We start from the raw sequence: 21,892 nt of genomic DNA on the forward strand, positions 1-21,892 counted from the left end.
AAATGATGATTTTTCTAGGGATAAAAGATATTGCTCATGGATAGTACGATATTACCGCTGCGGATGAAGCTCAAGGCTTTTTAATGATTTGCGTTGGAGCTTACCGTAATGCACACTATAGAAGGGGTTAATATTTACTGACTATATGCTTTGTTATATAAGTATCCGTCGTGTGGCAAACTTTAAACGCTCTTGCAGTTAGTTACTTTTTTGTTTATGGGTGATAAATCAGATGTTATAGACCGGCAATTATCTCGATTGTTCTTTCAACGCGGTTTTAAATTTTTTTCTTCAAATGGGACTTGCCTTCACACAACGCGCCTGTAAACCTTGCAGGACAGCGGCAAACGAAGTTGCCTTCCTCTCCCAAAAGACACGTACCGCCATTATTGCATGGATTTGGGATGCAAGAGTTCTCTGTGAGCGAGCGCGGAAAATATGGCGGGTACAAGTGAAAAAAAATCATTAATTTTCCACTAGGTATAAAAAGGTTGCATGGACATACTTACTACCATCCAACACCTCAGAGTATCTTCACTACGCTTCTAACACAAAATGACATGAATGAGCGAGCTCCTTTTTATAATTTTTTTAGTAATCGTAACAAACTCCATGAAAACATTTCTGTTGGTTGGTGTCTGTAAATTTTTACTAATCGGTCTTGATCTTTTTTCCATTTAAAGTTCAGAAATGAAAAACCTTCGAAATTGATTGGACATGAGGTCTCGATATTTAGCACAATGGAGATGGCATAATCCGAATGGAGGATTACAACTTACTTATCTGGCAACGGCGACCTTTAAAACCCTTTGGACACGAGCAACCAAATGAATCTCCGTTCCTGGCACAAGTTCCTCCATTCTGACATGGGTTTGGACTGCAAACCACTACAAAGCGAGACAAAGAATACATATATTTAGATCGTAGCCGAAAAATACAGCTATTTAGATTAGTTACAAGCCCCTCAAGAGGAATCACCAGAAGATACGTTTGTCCCAAACGTGCCACTAAAAAGCAATGTGACTTGTAGTACTACTATGTAACAAGGTATTTATTGCATACTCAGTCCATAAGTCTGAATTTTTTCTTCGCTCTTGGTGTAGGAGAATGTTAACGGTATGCATCTGAGAATAACTAAGGTATACTTGAATATCAAATTAAATAATACTTTCATTAGCTGAGGTCATAACGGGTACTCACATGCGCTTGTTTTCCTATTTCCTTGCACATCCATACTTGAGACAGCTTGTGTTGGAGATGTAACTTTCAAGTTGTTTGTAAGCGACGTTGAGTGAAAAATGGGAACTTTGTGTCTGCCGTCTGCGTTTACTTGGTTTTCAAACACTAGGAATAATGGAACGAAAAATAAATTACAAATTTAATTTTGAAGGTTTTATACCGAAATTCATTGTAATGCTGTACTTGAAATTTTCAAGTCATGTAAAGGAAATTATAGATCGAAAGAAATGCTTCAAATTCCGTCTCTCAGGATTAAGACACAGGGAACAGCTGTCGAAGTTTGTCACATAGTAACAAGCGATGTATAGAAGGACTGACGGGAGAGTAAGCTATTTACCCGGGTATTTCTTTCACTATCCCACCCCGATTGTGAACATCCTTCCCTCAACTGCAAATCTAAAATATGTTCGGATTATATGCTTTTTGTTAGCCATAACAGCTCCACATCTATCAAAAAGGCTAAAAAAACGTCTGCTTAAGGATACCATAGGATCTTCTGTTGTGAATTAGCGCAGTTTTGAAGATGCGGAATAGATGTGATGTTTTCCGTTGTAGTCACGACGGAGGTCTAATAATTAAGTATCTCTTGTATCTCAAGTATCTCCTAGCAATTCAGAGGCTTGTGCTCAGCTTACTTGGAATATCATGTGGCTATGGTAGTCAATACGCCTTCTAAACATAAAACCCGTTTTTGCAGGCCTTCATATATCTTCTAGCGAAGCTGAGTGAGATCAATCTATATAAGCTGCAGTTTACCACTCATTTCTGGTCTACCACTTGTTACAGAAGTTTATGTCGTTGTTAGTCACCTGTACAGTTCGGCCCATTATATCCTGGTGTGCAAGCGCACTTAAAACCGCCAAAGTCTGTCCTGGAACATGTTCCACCATTCATGCAGGGGTTTGGGTAACATAAGTCTAGCTCTTTGTAATACAAAGTTAACGTTGTGTTAGTAAACATTCCTTCTGTTATTCCTAATTATAATTTGGCTATTATGTTATTATTTGGTACATTAGTTACATTTCATCTTTAACCCAGACAGGATAAGTTATGTAGGTAGGGCTACGGGGCATAAAAGAGAACCTAAGTCTTCTTATACAAAAGCAAACAGGCATAAAGTACTTTGAAATTCAAATAATGGGATAGGCGTAAAATCACATCGTCTGTTTATTCTCTGGTTAGTTACCTATTTTTATAAGATGTTTTAAACATTTTGTCATCGGAGGCTTTTTTGCCAAAACCCTCGGTAATGTTCCAAGAATCAATCAATTAGAAATAATCTAGAATTTTTAAGTTACTTCCATCTTTTAGGTGTGCGAAATTTGTGGTGGCAAAAATTATATCGCTGTGATATTAGTAGAAGGAGTGTCTTGGTAACATGTCGAGGGTATTAGCGAGATTTATTTTTTCTTAAAGATAGGAAGCAATGCAGGTTTGAATCTGCTGTCATATTTTGGACGGAGCGGCAAGACAGTAGAAGTGTGTCAGTGGTCAGTTCTTTGTCAAATTGTTTGTAAAGGCTTCCTAGTGTTCTTTAACCCTCTATATCCAAGGATTGGTTTTCATAATCTCCGCAATGTTCTCTTTAAATCCTCTTTTGTACGGACAAGGAGAATTTGTTTGACAACCAGGAGCTTTTTCCTTAATTCTCATGAACTTTACTTTTGATTCAAGGACGATGATATAAAGAAGAATTATAAGCCAGTAGCTCTTAGGGGTTAAAGGGTTTAAGCTGACTGTTCTTTCACGGAGAAACATCTATAAACTTCATCAAATTTGAAAGCCTAACGTTTCGCTGTGAATTGCAACTTTTCCTTTCAGAACTTACCATGACAATTCTTTCCTCTAAAGCCTTGCTTACACGCACACAGGTAATCTTCATCATTGACCTCAATGCACCGTCCATCATGCATACAAGGACTGGGGTTACAAAGGTTCTTCACGCACTGATAGCTGTCCACTCCTGTTTGGTGACATTTGTTGCCAAATTGGCAAGGATTGGGTTTGCAGAGATCTCGTTCTGAAAATGATTGATTCGATGTTACGTCTGTTACTTACTGGAATCAATCCATAATCTTATGGCCATGGTTTTTAAGTATGACTCATGTCCCGCATCTTTTTTTTAAAAAAAAACTCCTATTCCCAGGTATGCCAGTTAGAACTGTCAGCTCCATAATAGTAGCCAATCAGAACTAGGTGGAAAGATAGTAAGAAACTGATACCTTGGCAGTGTCTTCCTTTGTATCCTCTTGAACAATTGCAGACAAAACCATCATCCGTGTGAAGACAGGCACCGGAGTTCAAACATGGATTAGGACGGCAGGGATCCAAATCTGTAAAAAGCAATGGATTCAAATTCTAACCATATCAATGAAGAACATCATCAGGATAGATTTAAGCATTAATAAAAAATTGCTCCAAACCTAGCTGAAAGTTTCTCTCGTACACTTACCTGTTTCGGTGGTTGTCAGCATCTTTTTTAGTGCTGAAGATATCGTCATTAGATATTAATTAAGTGCAAATTTATTACACTTAAAGTAAAGATTGTGGGCGTTTGAATGTTAAGACTTGCCTAGCTCTCTTAGACTAGCATATCACAAGAAACACCATTAGACGATATATTAGCTTTTGCAAAATGGCTGACAGTTACAGCTATCAATAACAAATGAACAACATCCGCTGGGGATAACAACAACAATTTGAACAGAGTGAACTAACATAACGTTGGTGTGCTGCCAATCAGGAGTTACCATGGATTCATGGAAATTGACGTGGCCTACCTTGACAGTGTGTGCCACGATATCCCGCTGTGCAATTGCATAAAAAACCCAGTTCGTCGTTGATCTCCATACACATGCCATCATGCAGGCAAGGATTAGGGTGACATCTGTCTTTTTCTGTGGAACAGAAATGCACAATAACTGTTCCGCTTCTATTTCACATTTCATATCAAAGCCAGGAAATCCTGATCTCTGTCATCCCCCAAATGAAAGAACAAATGTCTATCCTGATATTTTCAAAATCTTTACAAATATATTTAATGTAATTCAATTTATTTAACTTCCCCTGATTATTTTGACTTTCCCATCATTTTCTAAGATTTCCTATTATTTTTCAAGGGCCTTTGCAAGATTTTCCGGAAACCTTTTCCTTTACAAGCGTATGAGTTACTTCTTACAAATTATTAGGTGTAAAGGATCGTAGACAAAGAGGGAGTCGTGTGCGCGCTGAAAATCTCTTTCTTCACCTCGGCGTTGATCATTTCCCTAGGCCCCAAGAAGCAATCCACCGCTCATCCTCGTCAAAGCGATTTACCACGAGCAATACTTACGATGAATGTCTAAAATTCATCTCATTTTAGCGAAAGTATTGCTTGCAAAGGAACACTCACCGCCACACTGCATGCCTTTATATCCAGAGATGCACTGACAAGCAAACCCGGGCCCTCCTACAACTTCCCGGCAAACACCACCATGTCCGCATGGATTTGGATGACACTTATCGATATCTAGGGCCAAAGAATTAGTTTCTTTCAGAGATGCAGTAATTTGGAACTAGTTTTTCCTTGAGGAAGATTCTCAAAAGTATTCTGAAAAAACCGTGTGGGAAATTATAGACCAACCTCTTAACCAATCAAATGTAAGAAACTGAAGCTCATGGTGACTTGGTGACTTAATTTCTCCCAATTCTTTTCTTCACTACTCTTCAATTTACCAGACTTGACCCAAATCGCTCTGAAACATACATTACTAAAAATACTTTCTTAGTACGAACTAATCAGCCATTTTCTTACCTTGGCAAGTGGGTCCTTTGAACCCCAGAGTACAATTGCAGGCAAAACCTCCGCCGATTTCTGTACAAAACCCGCCATGACCACACGGATCAGGTCTGCAAGGATCTTTGTCTAAAATTTTCATGAAAGAGAAGTTTGAATTCCAATTTGACATAAAAGATGAATTCAAAATAGCTGTGATATGGATAAAAATTCTATTGCCCGATACGAAGCAAGGGCTTTTGGCTTATCTGCAAAGGTTTCCTTTTTTTCTTTGTTGAACAATTTGAGTCACAGAAACAAAGTCTGTCCCAGCCAAGAGACAAGGCCCTCAATTTCAGGGGTGAGCTAGTAATTTTGAGCCTGAGCCTTGCCAAATTACTCACTAAATATACTCTTATTCACAACCCTTGTCATCTGACAATGCTTGGCACAAAATTGTTTCCTACTGGGAGAAGGGCAGTCTATTCATTCCTCTATCCGTTGATGAAATTAAAATTTGGCAAACTGAAATTAAGCTGACCTTGACAAGTGGTCCCTCTGAATCCCATGGGACATTCACAATCGAAACCACCACCAAAGTAATGTGCCATGCATCTTCCGCCGTTTTGACATGGATTTGGCTGACATTCATCTTCCTCTGAGGATCGAAACAAGACAGTTGAAACACTATATCTTCGAGTGCCGCAGGAGCACTGATCAGAAACCGGTTGTCAGGGCACAAGGGGGGGAGGTGGTATGGAGGACTGGTACGTCAGGGAGGTAGCGTGACATAGTGAGATGTCTGGGGTGTGTCAAGGAGTTCGGTCAGTTACTCGCACGAACATTTGTTTTTTGGACTGAATTCTTTTTTCCGTTTTCCAAGTTTCCAGTGATGTATTGTTTAACTTTTTTTTGGAAGCATAGTACAGCTAAATTAGGAACCAAACCTGAACAGTATTTTTTGTGTGTGGCATACCAGGCGTAGCTCGGAATATTTTTCGCAAATCTCCCCGAAAGTAAATTTGTTTTTATCCAAAAATGGACTGCAATCGTTGCAATTTTTCCGTTTTCCAAGTTTCCAGTGATGTATTGTTTAACTTTTTTTTGGAAGCATAGTACAGCTAAATTAGGAACCAAACCTGAACAGTATTTTTTGTGTGTGGCATACCAGGCGTAGCTCGGAATATTTTTCGCAAATCTCCCCGAAAGTAAATTTGTTTTTATCCAAAAATGGACTGCAATCGTTAATTTCGAGTTGATTGCTTTTTTCGGTGTGTATACAATTTCTCTTTTCCTTTGAGAGTTAGAGAAAGCGGATGGATAGAGGACTGTATAATAACTTGCTTATTACACACCCATAACAACTGACCTGTGCATGTCTCTCCTCTGTATCCTGTCGCACATCTGCAAACGAACCCTTCAGATGTTGACAAACATCTTCCTCCGTTGTGGCATGGGTTTGGATGACATGGTTCCCTCTCTGTTTTGAAAGGAAAGAAAATTGTTAAAAGAGGGTTTGATTTTATATGGAGGGATGATCGACTCTAATATGATCGATCTGCTGTTCAAATATTCTTTGAAAATACCTCCATACGGCTTAAAATAAAAAAAGTATATTGTGCGTTACGAGTACCAACCGTTGCAAAATGTCCCCCTGTGGCTGGCAGGACAGGAACAGACAAAGCCTCCTTCCTCCGCCTTACAGCTACCGCCATGTTGACAGGGATTGGACAAACAGCTGTCAACGGCTGAAGATGTAAAACAAAAAAAAAATGGTTAGGTTTAGATTATATCATACTGCCTTGAAAAGCATCCTCGCAAGTTATGAAAGGTGGAAATAGAGCAGCATTTGGATGGTTTTTTTTGTTTGTTTGTTTGTTTTTATGTATCTATTTTAGATGCTACTCTATTCGTCTGTTTATTAGTTAGTTTTTTTATGCGACATCTTAAGCAAAGTGTTTGTATTTATTACACACAGAGTGACTTTTTCGAGCATTATGAGGGCAAGATATATGTGCATCGTTTTATGGAAATTTCTCGACAAAGCCATTTTACAAAAATACAAGACATTTTTGGCCTTCTTGTTGTCTATAGCCAATGAGATGGATGTTATTTCGTTAGTATTACTTCAAAAATAGTTTCGTTTTAACATGAACGAATGGTGGATTTATTTTTTATTCCAGATGCAAAGCTGAGCTTACTTTTACACTGTTCGCCTGTGTATCCCCGTCTACAAGAGCACGTGTAGTGTTCTCCTTGTTTTGTACACGCTCCTCCATTGTGGCAGGGGTTGGGTTCGCACGGGTTCTTTTCTGAAAGAAGAAAGTCACTCTCTGGTTAGAATCCGTTTCATTTGCCACTTGAGCAGTTCCTCCAAATACGGTAATTGTCTATGTTGCATTTACATCAGCAAGTTTGCAATGCAGTTTCATTTAGTTTTTGAACAAGAAGACTTGGCATTAAAATAACTGTCACGGACGGAATTTGGTACTGTTGATGACTTGACGTGGAATGTCCTTTTCAATGATAGTGAAGAATACTTTGTAGGGTCACAAGAACATCGGAATCCCTCAAGTTCTCTTTGATAAGTGTCAGTGATAATGTGTGATTCACAGTTTACGTGCCATGGAAAAATTGGCGATGCGAATACGGCTTTTATGAAAGACGACCTGAATTCTTTATCATTAAGTTATTATCGCGAGCAATAAATTAATATTTGGTCTCGTTTGTCGCTATGAAATCAAGTCAAATTTTGAATCGCTGAGAGTGAAGAAGGACATCGCACTATCATATGTGGCCTGAGAAAAAAATTCCATTTACCAGCCCAGCTAGACAAAGCAGTCACGCTTGTTAATTTGGAAAACATGCACTTGTAACTAAGGTCGACTTGCTCATCTCTGCCATTTCACTTTAGGAGAGGCATTTCCAGTTTATTTTAAAGTTTTTAGTGGCCGCAAAATGCCATCAAATGCTGATATTGCTCTGCTTATTAATCAGAGTTTCACACCCAACCTTGACCTTAGTTAGTGGCAACCATTTAAGAGCCCATTTTTATCCCACGAAGTCATTTCATCGCACCTTATACCACTTTGTCCTTTGACTTCTTTAACAGATTCTTCGCGTATCTAAACGGCGCGACCAAGACTCTTCGCTTAATTTCCGTTTTGTTTTAGGGCACGAAGTGAATGTTGGTATTTTGTAGCCTCATTAAGCAAAAGACAAGGAAAAATCTGACCCATAAAGTCCACCAGTAGAAGACATGAATTTTTTAATGTTAGCAAAAATACTTTCAGTGAAGAAAAAAAAGATGTGGAACTTGTTTATTAATGGTTAAATTTTTTCTGGGAAGTTAACACGAATGGTGAAACGACGATTAAAATGATTTTTGGGAGAGAGAAGAGGAGAATCAGAGTTTCTTTTTTTATCAGACTCAGGCGATACCTGCAGTTGTGATCTAAATATTCCCTGGTACCAGCAAATGCAACATACGTAATACCACTCTGTGAGATCTAGGTTTTCATCGACGAAGTTATTTGACAGTCTGTTAAGGTACATTTGCCGAAACTGACCCGTAGGCTTACTCAAAGTATATAATATAGATCCTTTTATACTGAAATGCATAGTAAATTTTTAGGCTAATAAACAAGTGCATGAGAATTTGCTTTCGTTCAAATCAGGATTTTTTAAACAAATTATTTTGTCAGTTAAATTAATGATAGTGTAGTCTTTAGTTGAGTTTAAGGCTCAATTCCTATAAACTAAGTAGTAGATCATTAAAAAAAATAAAAAACGGGATTCTTGGGCGGTACGGTTTCTACATGTCACATAAAACAATATTCAGGGATTAATGAATGCCTGATTCTTTCGTTGGCCTGCTTAACAAGATTTCCTTAAAGTCCGTAAAATAGCTTACGTTTGGCGTAAAAATGTGGAAAAATAGTGATTCAAACATAAAAACTACTTTTCGCTCTTTGCTCTCGTTTTTCCTCACCCCTGCTGGGCTCGAACAAATACTACGCCACTTGCAAAATATCCGCTCGTATCCCTCCATCGAAAAATATGTATTTATTTGACATTAGTAAGCGGTAATGAAGATATCCAAAAATTAAACATTTCATAAAATGGGGATAGATTTGTGATAGTTGCTCTGCTAGAAATTGTTGTTGATTAAGTTTGCCTTGCTCGGCTTAGAGTTCTTTAAGGATCTGACAAGAAAGCTTTTTATGCCTGAAATTATGTAGTTGATAAGGCAAATAAAGAGGAAAATCTCACCGTCGCAGTTTTCTCCTTTATAACCAGGAAGACAAATACATTTGTGACCACCTTCGTATCCTAAACACTGTCCGCCGTTCTTGCAGGGGTTTGGTATACACATATTAAGTTCTAAAGATAAAGAGGGAAAGTTCTTGTAACTGTAAAGAATTGCTGGGTGAAATGATGCGGGACTCGCCATTTTTAAAATACAAGGGTGCTTTGCCGAGACATTCATAAATATCACGATCAGCTATCGGCTTACTTTTTGTAGTGCACTATTTGAAAAATATCGGGCTCTGCTGACAAATGATCGCAAGGGAGTAGATTCCCAAGTTGATTTTAAAATGAAATTTAAAATAAAGATCGATCAATTATTTTTTACCTTAGTTTTTCGCCAGCTTACCTTCGCAACGTAATCCCTGATACTGTGCTTGGCAGTGACATTTAAAACCGTTTTCTGTTTCTACGCAGTCTCCGCCATGTTGGCAAGGATTGGGGCGACAGTGGTCTATTTCTAGGAATTTTAAATCGCAAAGAAACCGTCGGTAAGACGTAACATATTATTGAGTGATTCAATATCAAGTAAATAAATAATAATAATAATAAACGCAAAGTCTCCAAAGGCAAGTGACTCAAACCTACCCGATCATGTCTCAATTTATGTGTATTAAACTACTAAGAGCATTCACTCCCCCTGGATTGGACGCAAATCCACTGTAGGTAACCCCACCATGTGTTAGATTTCCTAAACAACTCATGGGTATTCACTGATACTCAAGTGGATGTCCCTAAAAATTATCTTTCCCAAAAAAAGAAATGATAACATCAGATTAAACTGAATGAAAGCTATCAGTTTCTTTTGCATTTAATTCGAAATCGAGGAGGCTAAAATGTTTCCTATCGTGAAAGTACAGCCAAAGAGCAATCTTAAGGAAATGATAGCCTGTTACAAATACTCGTATTTTGGTATTTGATTTAATTGTCTACTTGACTGTATTATTCGCAATTATGATAATGATAATAATGATAATTTTAAAATCTCAATTTACAGCAAACTGGTATTTTGTGAAAAACACCACAAGGTTTTTCCGGGCAATAAGTGGTCGAGTTAGGTTCTTCTAAACATATAAACTTCCTTAGCGAGTTATCTTGCACAATAGGGTAAGTTAGTATCATCACCTGAGTCGAAATCGTTAATTGGCAACCGTAAAGAGTTCAAAAGCTGACGTTCCGAGTATTAGCCCTTCGTCGGAGTGATTAGAGGAATCGTGGGTCGTGTGTGTGTTAATATGCAGAAATATCTTGCACATTGTATGACTTGTTATTATCTTGCAGTATACATTTCTTTTTCGAGGGAAGAATGAGAGCATATGAAGGTTGCTGTCTCATTTCACGTGACTTACCATCGCAATAAGAGCCTTTGTATCCGGAAGGACAAATACATCGAAAGCCACTGTCATGCTCAATACACTTGGCGCCATTCTTACAAACGTCTGGTTGACAGCTATGCCGCACTGGATATACAGATCAAAATGTTTATCATATAAGTTAAAAAGGAGAGAAACGCATGTGTAGTGAATAATTAAACTTCCAAAAGTGTTTGCTGACTTCAGATACACTGCACACAGACATACTTGTATATTTTTAGCCAAAGGCTTTCAAGTCTCTCTCGTATTATGTTCATAGATTTCCCTGCTCTTTTGAAAATACGTTTGGCGTTTAAATCATTCGTTTTTTTGCATCAGGATTGATATCTGGGTGTATACTCACTACTAGCTTTTAGAGTGATTTTTTTCACTTCTGGAGAAATTTATAACAAGATCTGAAATAGCTCAAGCTGAGACTGATAACAGATAACCTTAGTAAAATTCTTTATCTGAAAGCAAATTCTGTTTTTTTAGCATTAAGAAGTCCCAACGAGTATTTTCGGGAGATCTATTGAATACGATACGCCACATGTACTTCTTAGGTATTACCTGAACACGTTTTTCCACTATAACCCGCACGACACAGACATCTAAAGCCACTCTCTGTTTCGAAACAAGTACCACCGTTTTCACAAGTGTCCGGTTGGCATGGACTTCTTTCTGTTAACGGAAAAGAAAAATGCAAATTTTAAACAGAGATCCACAATTTCAGTTGGATATCGATTGTAACTGTTTCCTTATTCAATGGGAAAAATTTCCAAGGACAGGAGAATATTTCCTTCTGCTTAAGAAGAGATTGGTCGCATAGGGACAACATATTTTTAGAATCCAATATATGATGTGCGAAAGAAGCAGCAGCCAGTAGCAATTTAGAAGCTACAAATAATGTGCTGTTCTGTACATTGGAAGGCTGCGTGCGGATGTGAGAGAAGCGCGCAATCAATAGCTCAGTTTTTTTTCGTCAATTCTAGCTGGAGGTCCTTGTCAGCTTTCGAGAAAGCAACGATGTTTGCCTTTACCTGCGCAGTTGACTCCTTTGTATCCGTTTGGACAACGACACTCATATCCCACCCCACCCAGAGAATCAATGCAAGTCCCTCCGTTTTCGCATGGGTTTTGTAAACACTTGTTCTGAGTCACTGGAACGTAATGATATAATACATTTGTCAACAACAAGACAATGCGGAAAAAGCATCAAAAGTGACGCTTCTATAAGACCCCAACTATAATAAGTCCCTCTGTGTAGAGCGTCAAGTTTCTGAAAAGTTCACTATCCCTTTCAACTATGCCTCCTCTGCCCCGTGACCCCAGAAAAAAAATTTTTATTGGAAATCCCACTGAAAGATGAATCTCGATGAACTGTTTAAGGTAAAAAGTAAAAATAAAGGGGTTTGTAATAGGCTTTTCTATTGTGATGGCAACTTCTTGCTCAGAAAAAAAAAGCTGTTTGATTCTAAAATGATGATTAAAATTTGTATAATACTATTAGCGGGGCTAAAAATAGGAATTGTGGTTGTATTTATCCTTCACAATTAAAAGTTAACTTAATTGTTTTTGCCCCCATAAACCTAAAGTCCGAGACTTTCTAGTCAGCTTATTAGGAGTCGGTAAGAAAAATTTCCGTAGTAACATATACTTTTAAGTCTCTACTTGCAGAGAAGACATGACAGAGTAATAGCAGCTTCAGAGGATGCCTTCTGCCTGATCATAGAGAGAAAAATAAAAGATTGATGTGTACCTGCGCATGTCACTCCCGAAAAGCCCGACCTACAAACACACTCAAAGTTTCCTGATGATGTTTCGATGCAGTGTCCATCGTTATGACAAGGGTTTTCAGAACAACCGGACCTTTTCTCTACAAAAAATTGTAAATTTCTATATTAGAAATTTCTTCACTTGAAGGTATATCATTTTCGAAGATCGTTGCATCGAAGAATACTCATCTACGACCTGAGATAAATCTAACTAGTGTTAGAACTGTTCAACAGTACGCGAACCAGAAACGGCATGCCGAGAAAGACATATCAAAAAGCCCTGGTTTATCTTCTTTTACTACAGCTTGTAGGATTGATAGCAAGTTTCAAGTTTGAGATTTTCTCTCTACTTGTCAGTATAGTCAAACAGAATGCTTAATTCGAGGAAAGAACAATTACTAAGATCATGCAGTACCCTAAAACGACGGCATCAAACGGATCAGACTCTCTCGCCAAATGAGTCTGGCAAGTATGTAAAATCATCTAATATTTTTAATTGAGGAAATACTTCGATTTTCGTTTGCAGAGGAATTATTTTAGAAAATGAAAAATGTTAAAAACGTGACCCAGTTCTCGGAGGGGTGGATAACGCTATCGGTTATCCACCGGATAGCGTAGTACGTTTGGTAAGACTTATCCACTGGATAGCGATTTATGCGCCCTATGAACAACTGGGCTCTGAAATGGTTAATGTTTTTTTGGAGGACGCTAGTTGAACTATAATTCAAAGACAATTTTACCTTCACAGTTTTTCCCACGAAATCCATGTGGACAGGTGCATTCATAATCAAACTGCAACGCTGTGCAAGACCCTCCGTTCATGCACGGATTAGGATGGCATTTGTTGGGCTCTGTGAAAAAAAACAAAAATGCATTCTCTTTAGCTGATTTGCAAAGCTTGCGTCTTAAGTAACTATTTATCGTAACGTAGATCTTGTGTAATGTTTTATATGGGCCAATAACATAGCTGGTTTGGTTTTTGGTGTAAAGGTGTGTTCCGGTCATGTGGTGAACGTCTTACCAGTTTATTGAGCTGTAACTCCTCGCGTAAAATTAAGCTTGGTTACCGGACTTATTCTTAAAGATAAATTTTTACCTTATTTACCGAGATTTCAGTCGCTAAAATGGAGATTTAGACAACCTTAAAAAATATTAACAATGGACGCTATGTATTGGCTCTATATTTCCAAAAACCGACTGGACTGATTCTCGAGATATAAGCCAGGTTAAACGGAATTTTACAGAAAGATTTGTGTGGAAATTAAAAAAAGATTGCTTTAAGTGATCTACGTGGATTTTATCGACTACCGGTGAGTACAAGTTTCAAAGAACCTGAAAATAGCGAACGCTGATATCTATAGCTTCTTTCGTGAGTTGAACAATTTAGCGTTGAATAACCTCCGTGATCAAGTGATCCATCTGTGAACCTCCACCTGTAATCCCTTACAAAAACCAGGTGATTGGAAAGACCTGATTACGACGCCCGATCCGCTAAACAATCAAAAACAAAAGGATAAACAATAGGTGGTGCACTTGTTCTGTCTATGCTATCGTCCCTGATCCTTTAAATGCTACATAATCAACAAGGACGATTCAAACTGTTTTGACACGAAAAATGTGCTTGATGCAAAATAGGCGGTGGCATTTCCTCTCCTTAAGCGTAAATTCATCCAGTGAAGAGAAAAATCTAGTTCACTTAGCATTATCGAAAATTCTGGTTTTGGCGAAAAATAAAAGTATGTTCTTTATTGAGAAATACCGCACTCAAGTCGTACCTACCTTCACATCTTTCCCCTTTCCAGCCAATGGAACAAGAACAGTCGAAGCTTGAGCCTGAAACTGCACACTGTCCCTCATTTTGGCAAGGATTAGGCAAACATGGATTCCGCTCTGAATCATCATGAGAAGAAAATGCCAAAGAAAATTGAGCAGGCACCAACACTACCTCCGTAAGCAGAAAAATGCCTACGAGAAACATTGATTTTCCTACATATGTCCTTGGGCAAGACAAAACCTAATAGAAACCTTTGAAGCATGTAATTTCCTTAAGGATGGTAGGATTTGTCGATACGGAGTTCTAAACACTTGCCATGCCACATGTATGTTCACTGATTTTCTTTCATTACATCAGGAGCTAGGAACGACCCTTCTGTTTTACGAAGACGGGTGAGTAAACGCCTTGCTAATTAAAAGTCGTCGCCTGGGCGGAGACACATGCAGGTGGAGATATTCAGGACGTGTCCTTAGTGCTGACAGTTTGTGATCTTTGGCAATCGGATTGGATCAATCCGCTTTGCCATGTAATCACGAAACCTCTGCACGTTTTGACTTTCAGATCTTGCTTCTTCGAACTTCATCGTTATTTTCAAGCGTGAAATTATCTTCCCATGCCTTGTATAACTATTAAAATTTCTAGTTTACCGCGAAAAACGTACTGGTGATCACCAAAAACCCTTCGAGAGTGACTATCCTTAAAAGAAATTGATTGAAATTGCGTCCTTCAAAAAGCAACTCAGAAATATATTTCCTGTGATGTACAAGTTTCATAAGGTTCGATATGGATGATAAACCGTTTTATGTTTGCACTTAGAACGCTTAGGAAAACATAACCGATGAACCATAAAAGTGCCAATTACTGTGATAGGTGTGAAATTTTGACTTCTTTCAAGTGAAATTTTCATAAGTAATAAGGTGTAAGTCTAAACATGAATAACGTAAATTGAAATAAAGGCCGCCTGAATCTATGATCTTGAAATATATCCATAATCTTTGTTTCACGCTCGTCTTAGCTATATTTATTCCTGTTACCGAACATTTACTACCAATTCATAGTGTTTACTGATGCTCATAACCCCATGTAATTTTCTTACAATTTTCAGTTTATATTATATTAAAGGCAGTAATCCAATTTATGTTTTATTGGAAAAATTTAGTTGTTTCTACGAAACAAAAAAGGTTACTCTTTGTTCAAAGCGTAATGATTTCTCACTGCGCACAATTATATTCTCTTAATTTTAAAATGTGGTTCCAGAACAAGTTATGGATTATTAATTAAGTGGATTTTGGCCGTAGAGGTTAGCAAATGTCAAACATAAAAATATGGTGGATTCTTATTTTCAATTTGATCAGGATTTGCTATCAAGTAAGCTTACAAAGGTAAAGTTAGGAAATAAATTAATTCACTGGCGAAATTATTCGGTAGTACAGCACGCAAAAGCTGTCAAGCATCTGTTCTGCTAAGCTAGGCCAACTATTGTATTTACTCCCTCATAAAGAGTTATTTTGAAAAAGGGAGCTTGAAATTCCTCAATCACTTTTAAAAACAAATCTTAGGTCCTACGAAAACTTGTCACTTTTCATAAAGCATCTTATCGGGCAATTATACCAATTTTTGACTGAGGATCACTTCGATCTTTAAGAAATGTCTGGAGGTTAGAAATCTTAAAATGCGTTTTAATTTTGTGAATTCAATTTTCTTGAAGCTACATAATTAATGATTTTCCATCAATCCCTATTTCTGGGATAACACAATTGCAAAGTATTGTAGAATAATTTATGCTAGGAAAAAAAATTGTACAATAACTGCTAAAACGTATTGATATAGCTGATCAGTATTAGAGTTCAGCGAGCCCGAGAACATTTGGTTATTGCAAATTCTTTATCATTAAGAGATCGTTGCTGGATGAATAGTATAGAAAAAAAAGAAGTGATGAACAAGGAAGAACGAAACATTTTAACCTTTTGACCGCTAAGAGCAACTAGCTTCAAATTTCTCTTCATAATATCATCCTCGAAGGTCACGAGAATAAGGGAAATTATCAGTAACTAAAGAGGTCTGACTGTTTTACTTATTCCCCTTGTTAGGTTCTTAGGAAATGGGATCAATATCAGTATCTGCGACAGTCAACAACAGTCTATTGATAAAAAATTAGGGTTAATGTTGGGTTAGGGGAGGGGTAGGTGGGCAGTTGCCCAGATACTGATATTGACCCACGAAATGTATAGAGAACAGTATAAAAATATGCATACTGATGTTGTGCATACTGACAAAGGGTTAAACTTGAGCTAAAGTCGAAGTCTTGAGGTTTCATTCTCTACAAAAGATTAATCAGTTAATAACATTGCTAGCTTTCTTTCCGTGAAGACAAATGGTAGGTTTGAGATTAGTGACCAGACAAGCCTTTCTTCCTAAAGGGTAAACATCAGGGTTTCTACAGAGGAGAGATGGCTGAGGTGCCACATCAGTCGGCTGAGTTCAGGCCTTCGACTCAAAGGAAGAACGGCATGCCTTTTGCTCTTTGCGCTTACCTTTACACCTTTTTCCAGTAAAACCTTTTCTGCAAATACATTCAAATGTTTCACCAATGTTAACACATGATCCGCCATTGTGACAGGGTTTCGTCAAACAAACACCTCCTAGAATGAATCGTCAGAAAATTTTTCGCTCCCATTGTAATAATAAATTATGTTAGAAAAGAAAGATATTTGCCTTGCATTTGACGGCAGTTTGCTCGCTCACAATGCTTCCTTATTTACCGTTATGGCGGTCACCTTTTTGCTCCAAAACACAGCAAATTTTGGTGCGGATTGCAGTCGAACAATGATAATTTTGTTATTTATCACTTTGAGAAAATTGTTTGTCTGTCTCAACTGAACCTTCTCAGAAGAGTCCTCTCATAGTAGTACATTGCGACAAATACCGCCTTGGACTTTTTTAAACATTTGTTTATAGCAAATGCTATTCTAAACTAAGCTGGAGTCCCAAAGGCACGCTATTATTCGCCTCTGTTTCCTTTATCCAAGAACTGTGCACTTAATAAGGTTTAGGGCTTTGGGAAAATCTTGCCCTAAATTTTTATTCCTTAATGCTTGATTTTAGCGCCTTGAAAAGTCTCGTTCAAATTTGTATACATAGCAACGAACTGTGCTTAGCAAGTGCTAAAATAAAACAGAAGCCTGTTGTCACCCTTAGAAGATTCTTGGATCAAGATTGCTGGTGCTATAGTGATAAGATGTCATGCTTTCAACAAGGCATGAACGAGGGTGTTAAGGGTGACGTAACGTGTCTCTTAGACAAAAATACCTTCATTATTAGCATATCGTTTTCGTCATAACAATTTATTTTCAAGTAAAACACAAATTTCTAGCGAAATGAAAATCTGTCGTGGATACGAATATTGAACTAAGATCAAGGGCAACTTTGGTTATTAAACAAATCATAAAGAGCTCAGAAAATAAATGAAAATAGGAAAGAATGAAAAAATGTGGAAATGATAAATAAAATCGATGTCATGTCTGGTCTACCATTCCATTAAAAATGCGTCATGAGATGGAAGTAATTTGTCGAATAGACGCTCAGCGCCAATAAAAGGGATGGTAACAAACAGCTGAAAACTGAAGAAAAGCCAATAAATTGAGCCAATTCCCTAATTAGTTGTTGGTGTAGTAATTAATTGTCAATGCTCTGAAATTAAAACGCAAACAAATACTTGTTTTGAAAAATAGCGTTTTCGTTTGTTCTCAAATTGCGATAGTATGGGACACTTTTCTAATAAAAAATATCGCTACAACTGAGACCCAATGTAACGAACACGGATTTCGATTAATTTGTGAACTGCTTTATTTTCTCTTAGTTCTTATCGGACTACAGAAAAGGTAGACGACTTTTAATTTTCTCTAATGTTTGCTATGTTTTTATTTCAATCATCTCCCAAAACTTATAATGAAAAGTTCACAAGGTGTGATCTTTTTTTACCCTGAAAACTCCGCTTCCTCAGTGTTTGAAAGTTTGAAAGCGTATTTGTAATAAATGAAATAACTTTTTTTTGGGCCGTGAAGATTACTTGGGAAGGGAAATTAACGTCTTTAAGATCAAATACTTTGGGTCACTTTTCATTTAATAAGGATTATTGAAACGGAGATTATAAAACCAATTCGACCAGAAATTGGCATCATTTTGAAGTCATTGTTAACAAAATTCCTTTCAGGAAAAGTTGAGCCAAGAACAATTATAATTAATTCCAGAATCATCTCTCAGACATCTCCAAAAACCGGTGCTCCTTAGTCTTCATTTGAGGAATTGTAAATTGGGCTCTTGAATTGGTGAACAAAAAGTTATGCACTCAATCAGAGAAATAGCGGGAGACATTCTTCAGGGTGACACGCATGTAATTTTTTTTTTTTGAAGCACCTGAGGCCATAAGGAAATGAGCTTTATTTTCGAGAGAGCAGATATTGAGTTATCGCCCATTTTTTAGAGAGAGGAAATGTAATCAAATCAAATTGAAAGTGCCGTGGCAATAATACAAAGCAAAAGATATGACATACCAAGCTCGTCCAAGTCAGCTTCACTTTCATCTGACAAGTCAGAAAGACCCTGAACCCCAGCGGAGCTTAGCTGAAGCAGGGCAGGTAAACTCAGTCCGTTTCCCATCAACTCCTGTTGCTCGATGGAAGGTTTAAGAGGAATCGAATCGTATTTCAATCTATTAGGATTTTTGTAAACGTGCACGTCGGCAGCCATACCTCCTGTACTAGTTGGCAGTTGTAATCTATTTCGATAAAGATTCAAAGCAGGCAACAGCCTGGCGAGTTGAATTCCGTATGGAAGTCTAACAGCAGCTGGGCTTTGGATCAATCCACCAGTGGTTGGGACTAGCTGCTGCAAAGCAGGGGTTTGCTGATAACCCAAAGAAGCCAGCCTTGTTCCATATGGCACCGTGAGAGGGTTGATACCAAGAGCTGCTCGGTTGAGTCCCGCAAGCGTAGCTAATGAAATACCTCGATTTTTCCGCGTTTTACCGAGACGTTTACCAGAAATGGTTGCGTTCGTTTTGAACTTGTTATTATGATGTGCAGATCCATTTGTAGAAATGTTTTGAGTTTTCGTTGCGTTCAAAAACTGGCCATGTTTTTGTTTGACATCTCGTGTGCTGCCTTGTTGAACAATAATCATGAAAACAACCACAAGCAAGAGACGGACCAGGTCTTGAAACATTGTCGCCGATCATAGCCGAATCCACATTTTATCCCTTAGTTTAACCCATAATTGTACGTCGGAAAACCTTGAAAATCCAAAAAACGGACGATCGCATTAGTCACTCCGATGAGATTGTGTCGCTGGTAATAATAAATTAAAAACGGGTTCTCGGTTACATCATCTGGGTACAAATGCCTCTTGAATGACGTAAAAGATTGGCTCAATCGACATATTGATCTTTTTCAATTGAAAAATCGTACTATTCAAATTCGTTTCTATATTGGTATACCAAAAAGAGATCAGAAGGACATAATCTTTTGCAATTTACCATTTTTTATATCTTGGACAAACTTTCACACCGTATAACCTGTTTCAACCTGTCGTCTTCCGGTCAACCCATTTCAGTCTTGTGAGTGTGCCCTTGTCAAATTACTACGGGGGTTCTTCGATTACTGCAATGTTACCCAATCCTCACTTACGTTACATTTCATTGCATAAAATTTCCTAAAGAATATATTTTCGACTTAATCGAGTTTGTGGTCTAATTTTCGCTCCAAGCAAACTCATAGATTCTAAAATACATATTTGTCCGCTAATTTGGATCGCTTCAATTGGTTTTTACCCAAGAAGCATGACCTTGAGATTTATTATGGACAAACATCATTAGCATAAGAAACGTCAATTTTTTTCCTTCATCCTTACACATGAAGATGTAGCGGAAGAATCACAGAAAGATTTTCAACGAAATGATGGGTGTGTAGCTACTTTAAAGTCACCTAAGACGTTTAAGGTAAGGTTATTTCTTTGAAGAAGAAACTCCACGGTCAACTTAATTATGCAGGTATTTTGATTGCTCAATAGACTATCCAAAACGCTTTCAATCGTGAAATTCAGGTGATGACGATAATTCTAAGTGTCTCGTGATTCGGACTGATCCGTTTATCAAAAACCACAAGCAAAAACAAACCACTGGCACGAAATACAGGGGAAAATATTCCCATAAGAAATTTCTAGAGCAATCCAGGAAAACCAAAACGTTCCAATTAGTTTCGAAATTCTTAAAGCTCAGCTACCTTAGGAGGTATTGAGCCAAATTCAAATAAAAAAGTTGTATATATATATATATATATTCATATATATTCATATATATATTTGTACACATTGAATTAACTGTTTTTAAAATGCATGGAAAGTGTGAAACTGCGACCCCTAGTTTTAGTCGCCAATCAGCGCAAAAGTTTATCCACATCTGACTCTTCAGTTGTCAGGTACCGTTACAATTGCCCTCTCTTTTTTCAAGTGACACTTCAAGATCTTTTCATAAGTTTTTTAAGAACTGTATACTTCATATACTTCATACTCGGCGGAGTGTTAACAGTTGGTGTGAATACACGATATCTATCGCTTAGCTGAACAAAGCGTTCAGATTTCTATAGTGATCGCATACGAACAGCCTTTATGTCCCATCTCCTTATAATGTCATTTACGGCATGTTTCGCTTCGCTGAACTTAGCGTTTAGTTTGATACTGTAAGTTATCACATACGAACAACCCTGCGCCCCGTCTGTGTCTGTATTTTTGAGATTTTGATCTTAAGTTCATGGGGACCTTTAACGCAAAAGTAGAAGTAGTTTCGAGAAAACTTGCATTTGATCTTTTCTTTACCTGTGTAGTAAACGTGAGAACGTAATTGTTTGAGGCAACAGGTGATTACTTTGTTAACAGGATGACCTCTCTTCAACCTGTTTTCACACCTCAGTAACTTGCAATTTGATTAGACTGTGCTCAGTCAAGCGGAAGGCACCTTTGCTGACACACCCAAAGCTGAGCTGGGCAAGTCTAAGGCTAATCTGGGACAAAAAACTGAGTTAGCGTTCATTTTTCATGAAAGGGAAAAATCTTCCGACCCCATAAAGACCACCTTGTGTGCCTTTTTCGCCTTTCAACCTTAACGAATAAGTTAGGACGTTCGCTGTACGGCACGCTAAATTTAAAAGTTTGTTTCGATCGCCAAAATGTCTCTTGAAGAAAAATTTGAAAGAGACGCAAGCAAAATACGCAAACGAGGAAAGAGAGTAAAAATCTGAACTGTAAGTTCCGAAACCTCGTTTTCAGCTTCCGCTCGAATTTATGGCCTGTGCGCTTCGCTCTTGGGACATAATTACAATTCGGCCCTCGAACTCGGTTATTAAGAGCTATCCAAACAGTTACCAAATTGTTCACGATTTCTCCGTTAGAATTTCTTTGTACTTTGAAAATGCAGGATTAACCCTATGATTTCTTTCCCTTGAGTCTTAAATAACAAAACTTTATTTTCATTTGAGTCTAAACGTTTTTCATTTATTTAATTCCTTCGTATTTCCTTTCAAAAATTTCTAAAAGCAAAAAAGCTTCTGCACGGGCGCTGAATACTCGAGGTTATGTTTTTTAGATCATTTTTAACTATGCGAATAAATACGAGACAAGTAAGAAAATTGAAGGTTAT

At 37.7% G+C, this 21,892-nt stretch overlaps 1 protein-coding gene across 6 annotated transcripts in view; it reads right to left on the bottom strand.

The window, feature by feature from the left end:
• Window positions 1-19,526, bottom strand: part of LOC131777281 (neurogenic locus notch homolog protein 1-like) — a 33,915-nt gene extending 14,389 nt beyond the window's left edge. For 3 of the 6 annotated variants that reach the window (XM_066167131.1, XM_066167129.1, XM_066167128.1), the window contains exons 1-23: window positions 18,756-19,526; window positions 16,737-16,844; window positions 14,208-14,318; window positions 13,169-13,279; window positions 12,413-12,529; window positions 11,694-11,813; window positions 11,224-11,334; window positions 10,651-10,761; window positions 9,651-9,761; window positions 9,266-9,376; window positions 7,195-7,305; window positions 6,631-6,741; window positions 6,363-6,473; window positions 5,535-5,651; window positions 5,033-5,143; window positions 4,631-4,747; window positions 4,020-4,136; window positions 3,462-3,572; window positions 3,068-3,259; window positions 2,049-2,162; window positions 1,201-1,344; window positions 780-887; window positions 307-417 (exon numbers count right to left, since the gene is read on the bottom strand). In XM_066167131.1, the coding sequence (XP_066023228.1) occupies window positions 307-417; window positions 780-887; window positions 1,201-1,344; window positions 2,049-2,162; window positions 3,068-3,259; window positions 3,462-3,572; window positions 4,020-4,136; window positions 4,631-4,747; window positions 5,033-5,143; window positions 5,535-5,651; window positions 6,363-6,473; window positions 6,631-6,741; window positions 7,195-7,305; window positions 9,266-9,376; window positions 9,651-9,761; window positions 10,651-10,761; window positions 11,224-11,334; window positions 11,694-11,813; window positions 12,413-12,529; window positions 13,169-13,279; window positions 14,208-14,318; window positions 16,737-16,844; window positions 18,756-19,425 (3,256 nt within the window). In that variant the 5' untranslated portion in view covers window positions 19,426-19,526. The remainder of the gene's footprint in view (window positions 1-306; window positions 418-779; window positions 888-1,200; window positions 1,345-2,048; window positions 2,163-3,067; window positions 3,260-3,461; window positions 3,573-4,019; window positions 4,137-4,630; window positions 4,748-5,032; window positions 5,144-5,534; window positions 5,652-6,362; window positions 6,474-6,630; window positions 6,742-7,194; window positions 7,306-9,265; window positions 9,377-9,650; window positions 9,762-10,650; window positions 10,762-11,223; window positions 11,335-11,693; window positions 11,814-12,412; window positions 12,530-13,168; window positions 13,280-14,207; window positions 14,319-16,736; window positions 16,845-18,755) is intronic. The other 3 variants (XM_059093547.2, XM_059093546.2, XM_066167130.1) reach the window with 2 other exon arrangements.
• Window positions 19,527-21,892: the final 2,366 nt, after the last annotated feature.

Source organism: Pocillopora verrucosa, chromosome 5, assembly GCF_036669915.1.
Source record: "Pocillopora verrucosa isolate sample1 chromosome 5, ASM3666991v2, whole genome shotgun sequence".
NCBI lineage: Eukaryota > Metazoa > Cnidaria > Anthozoa > Scleractinia > Pocilloporidae > Pocillopora > Pocillopora verrucosa.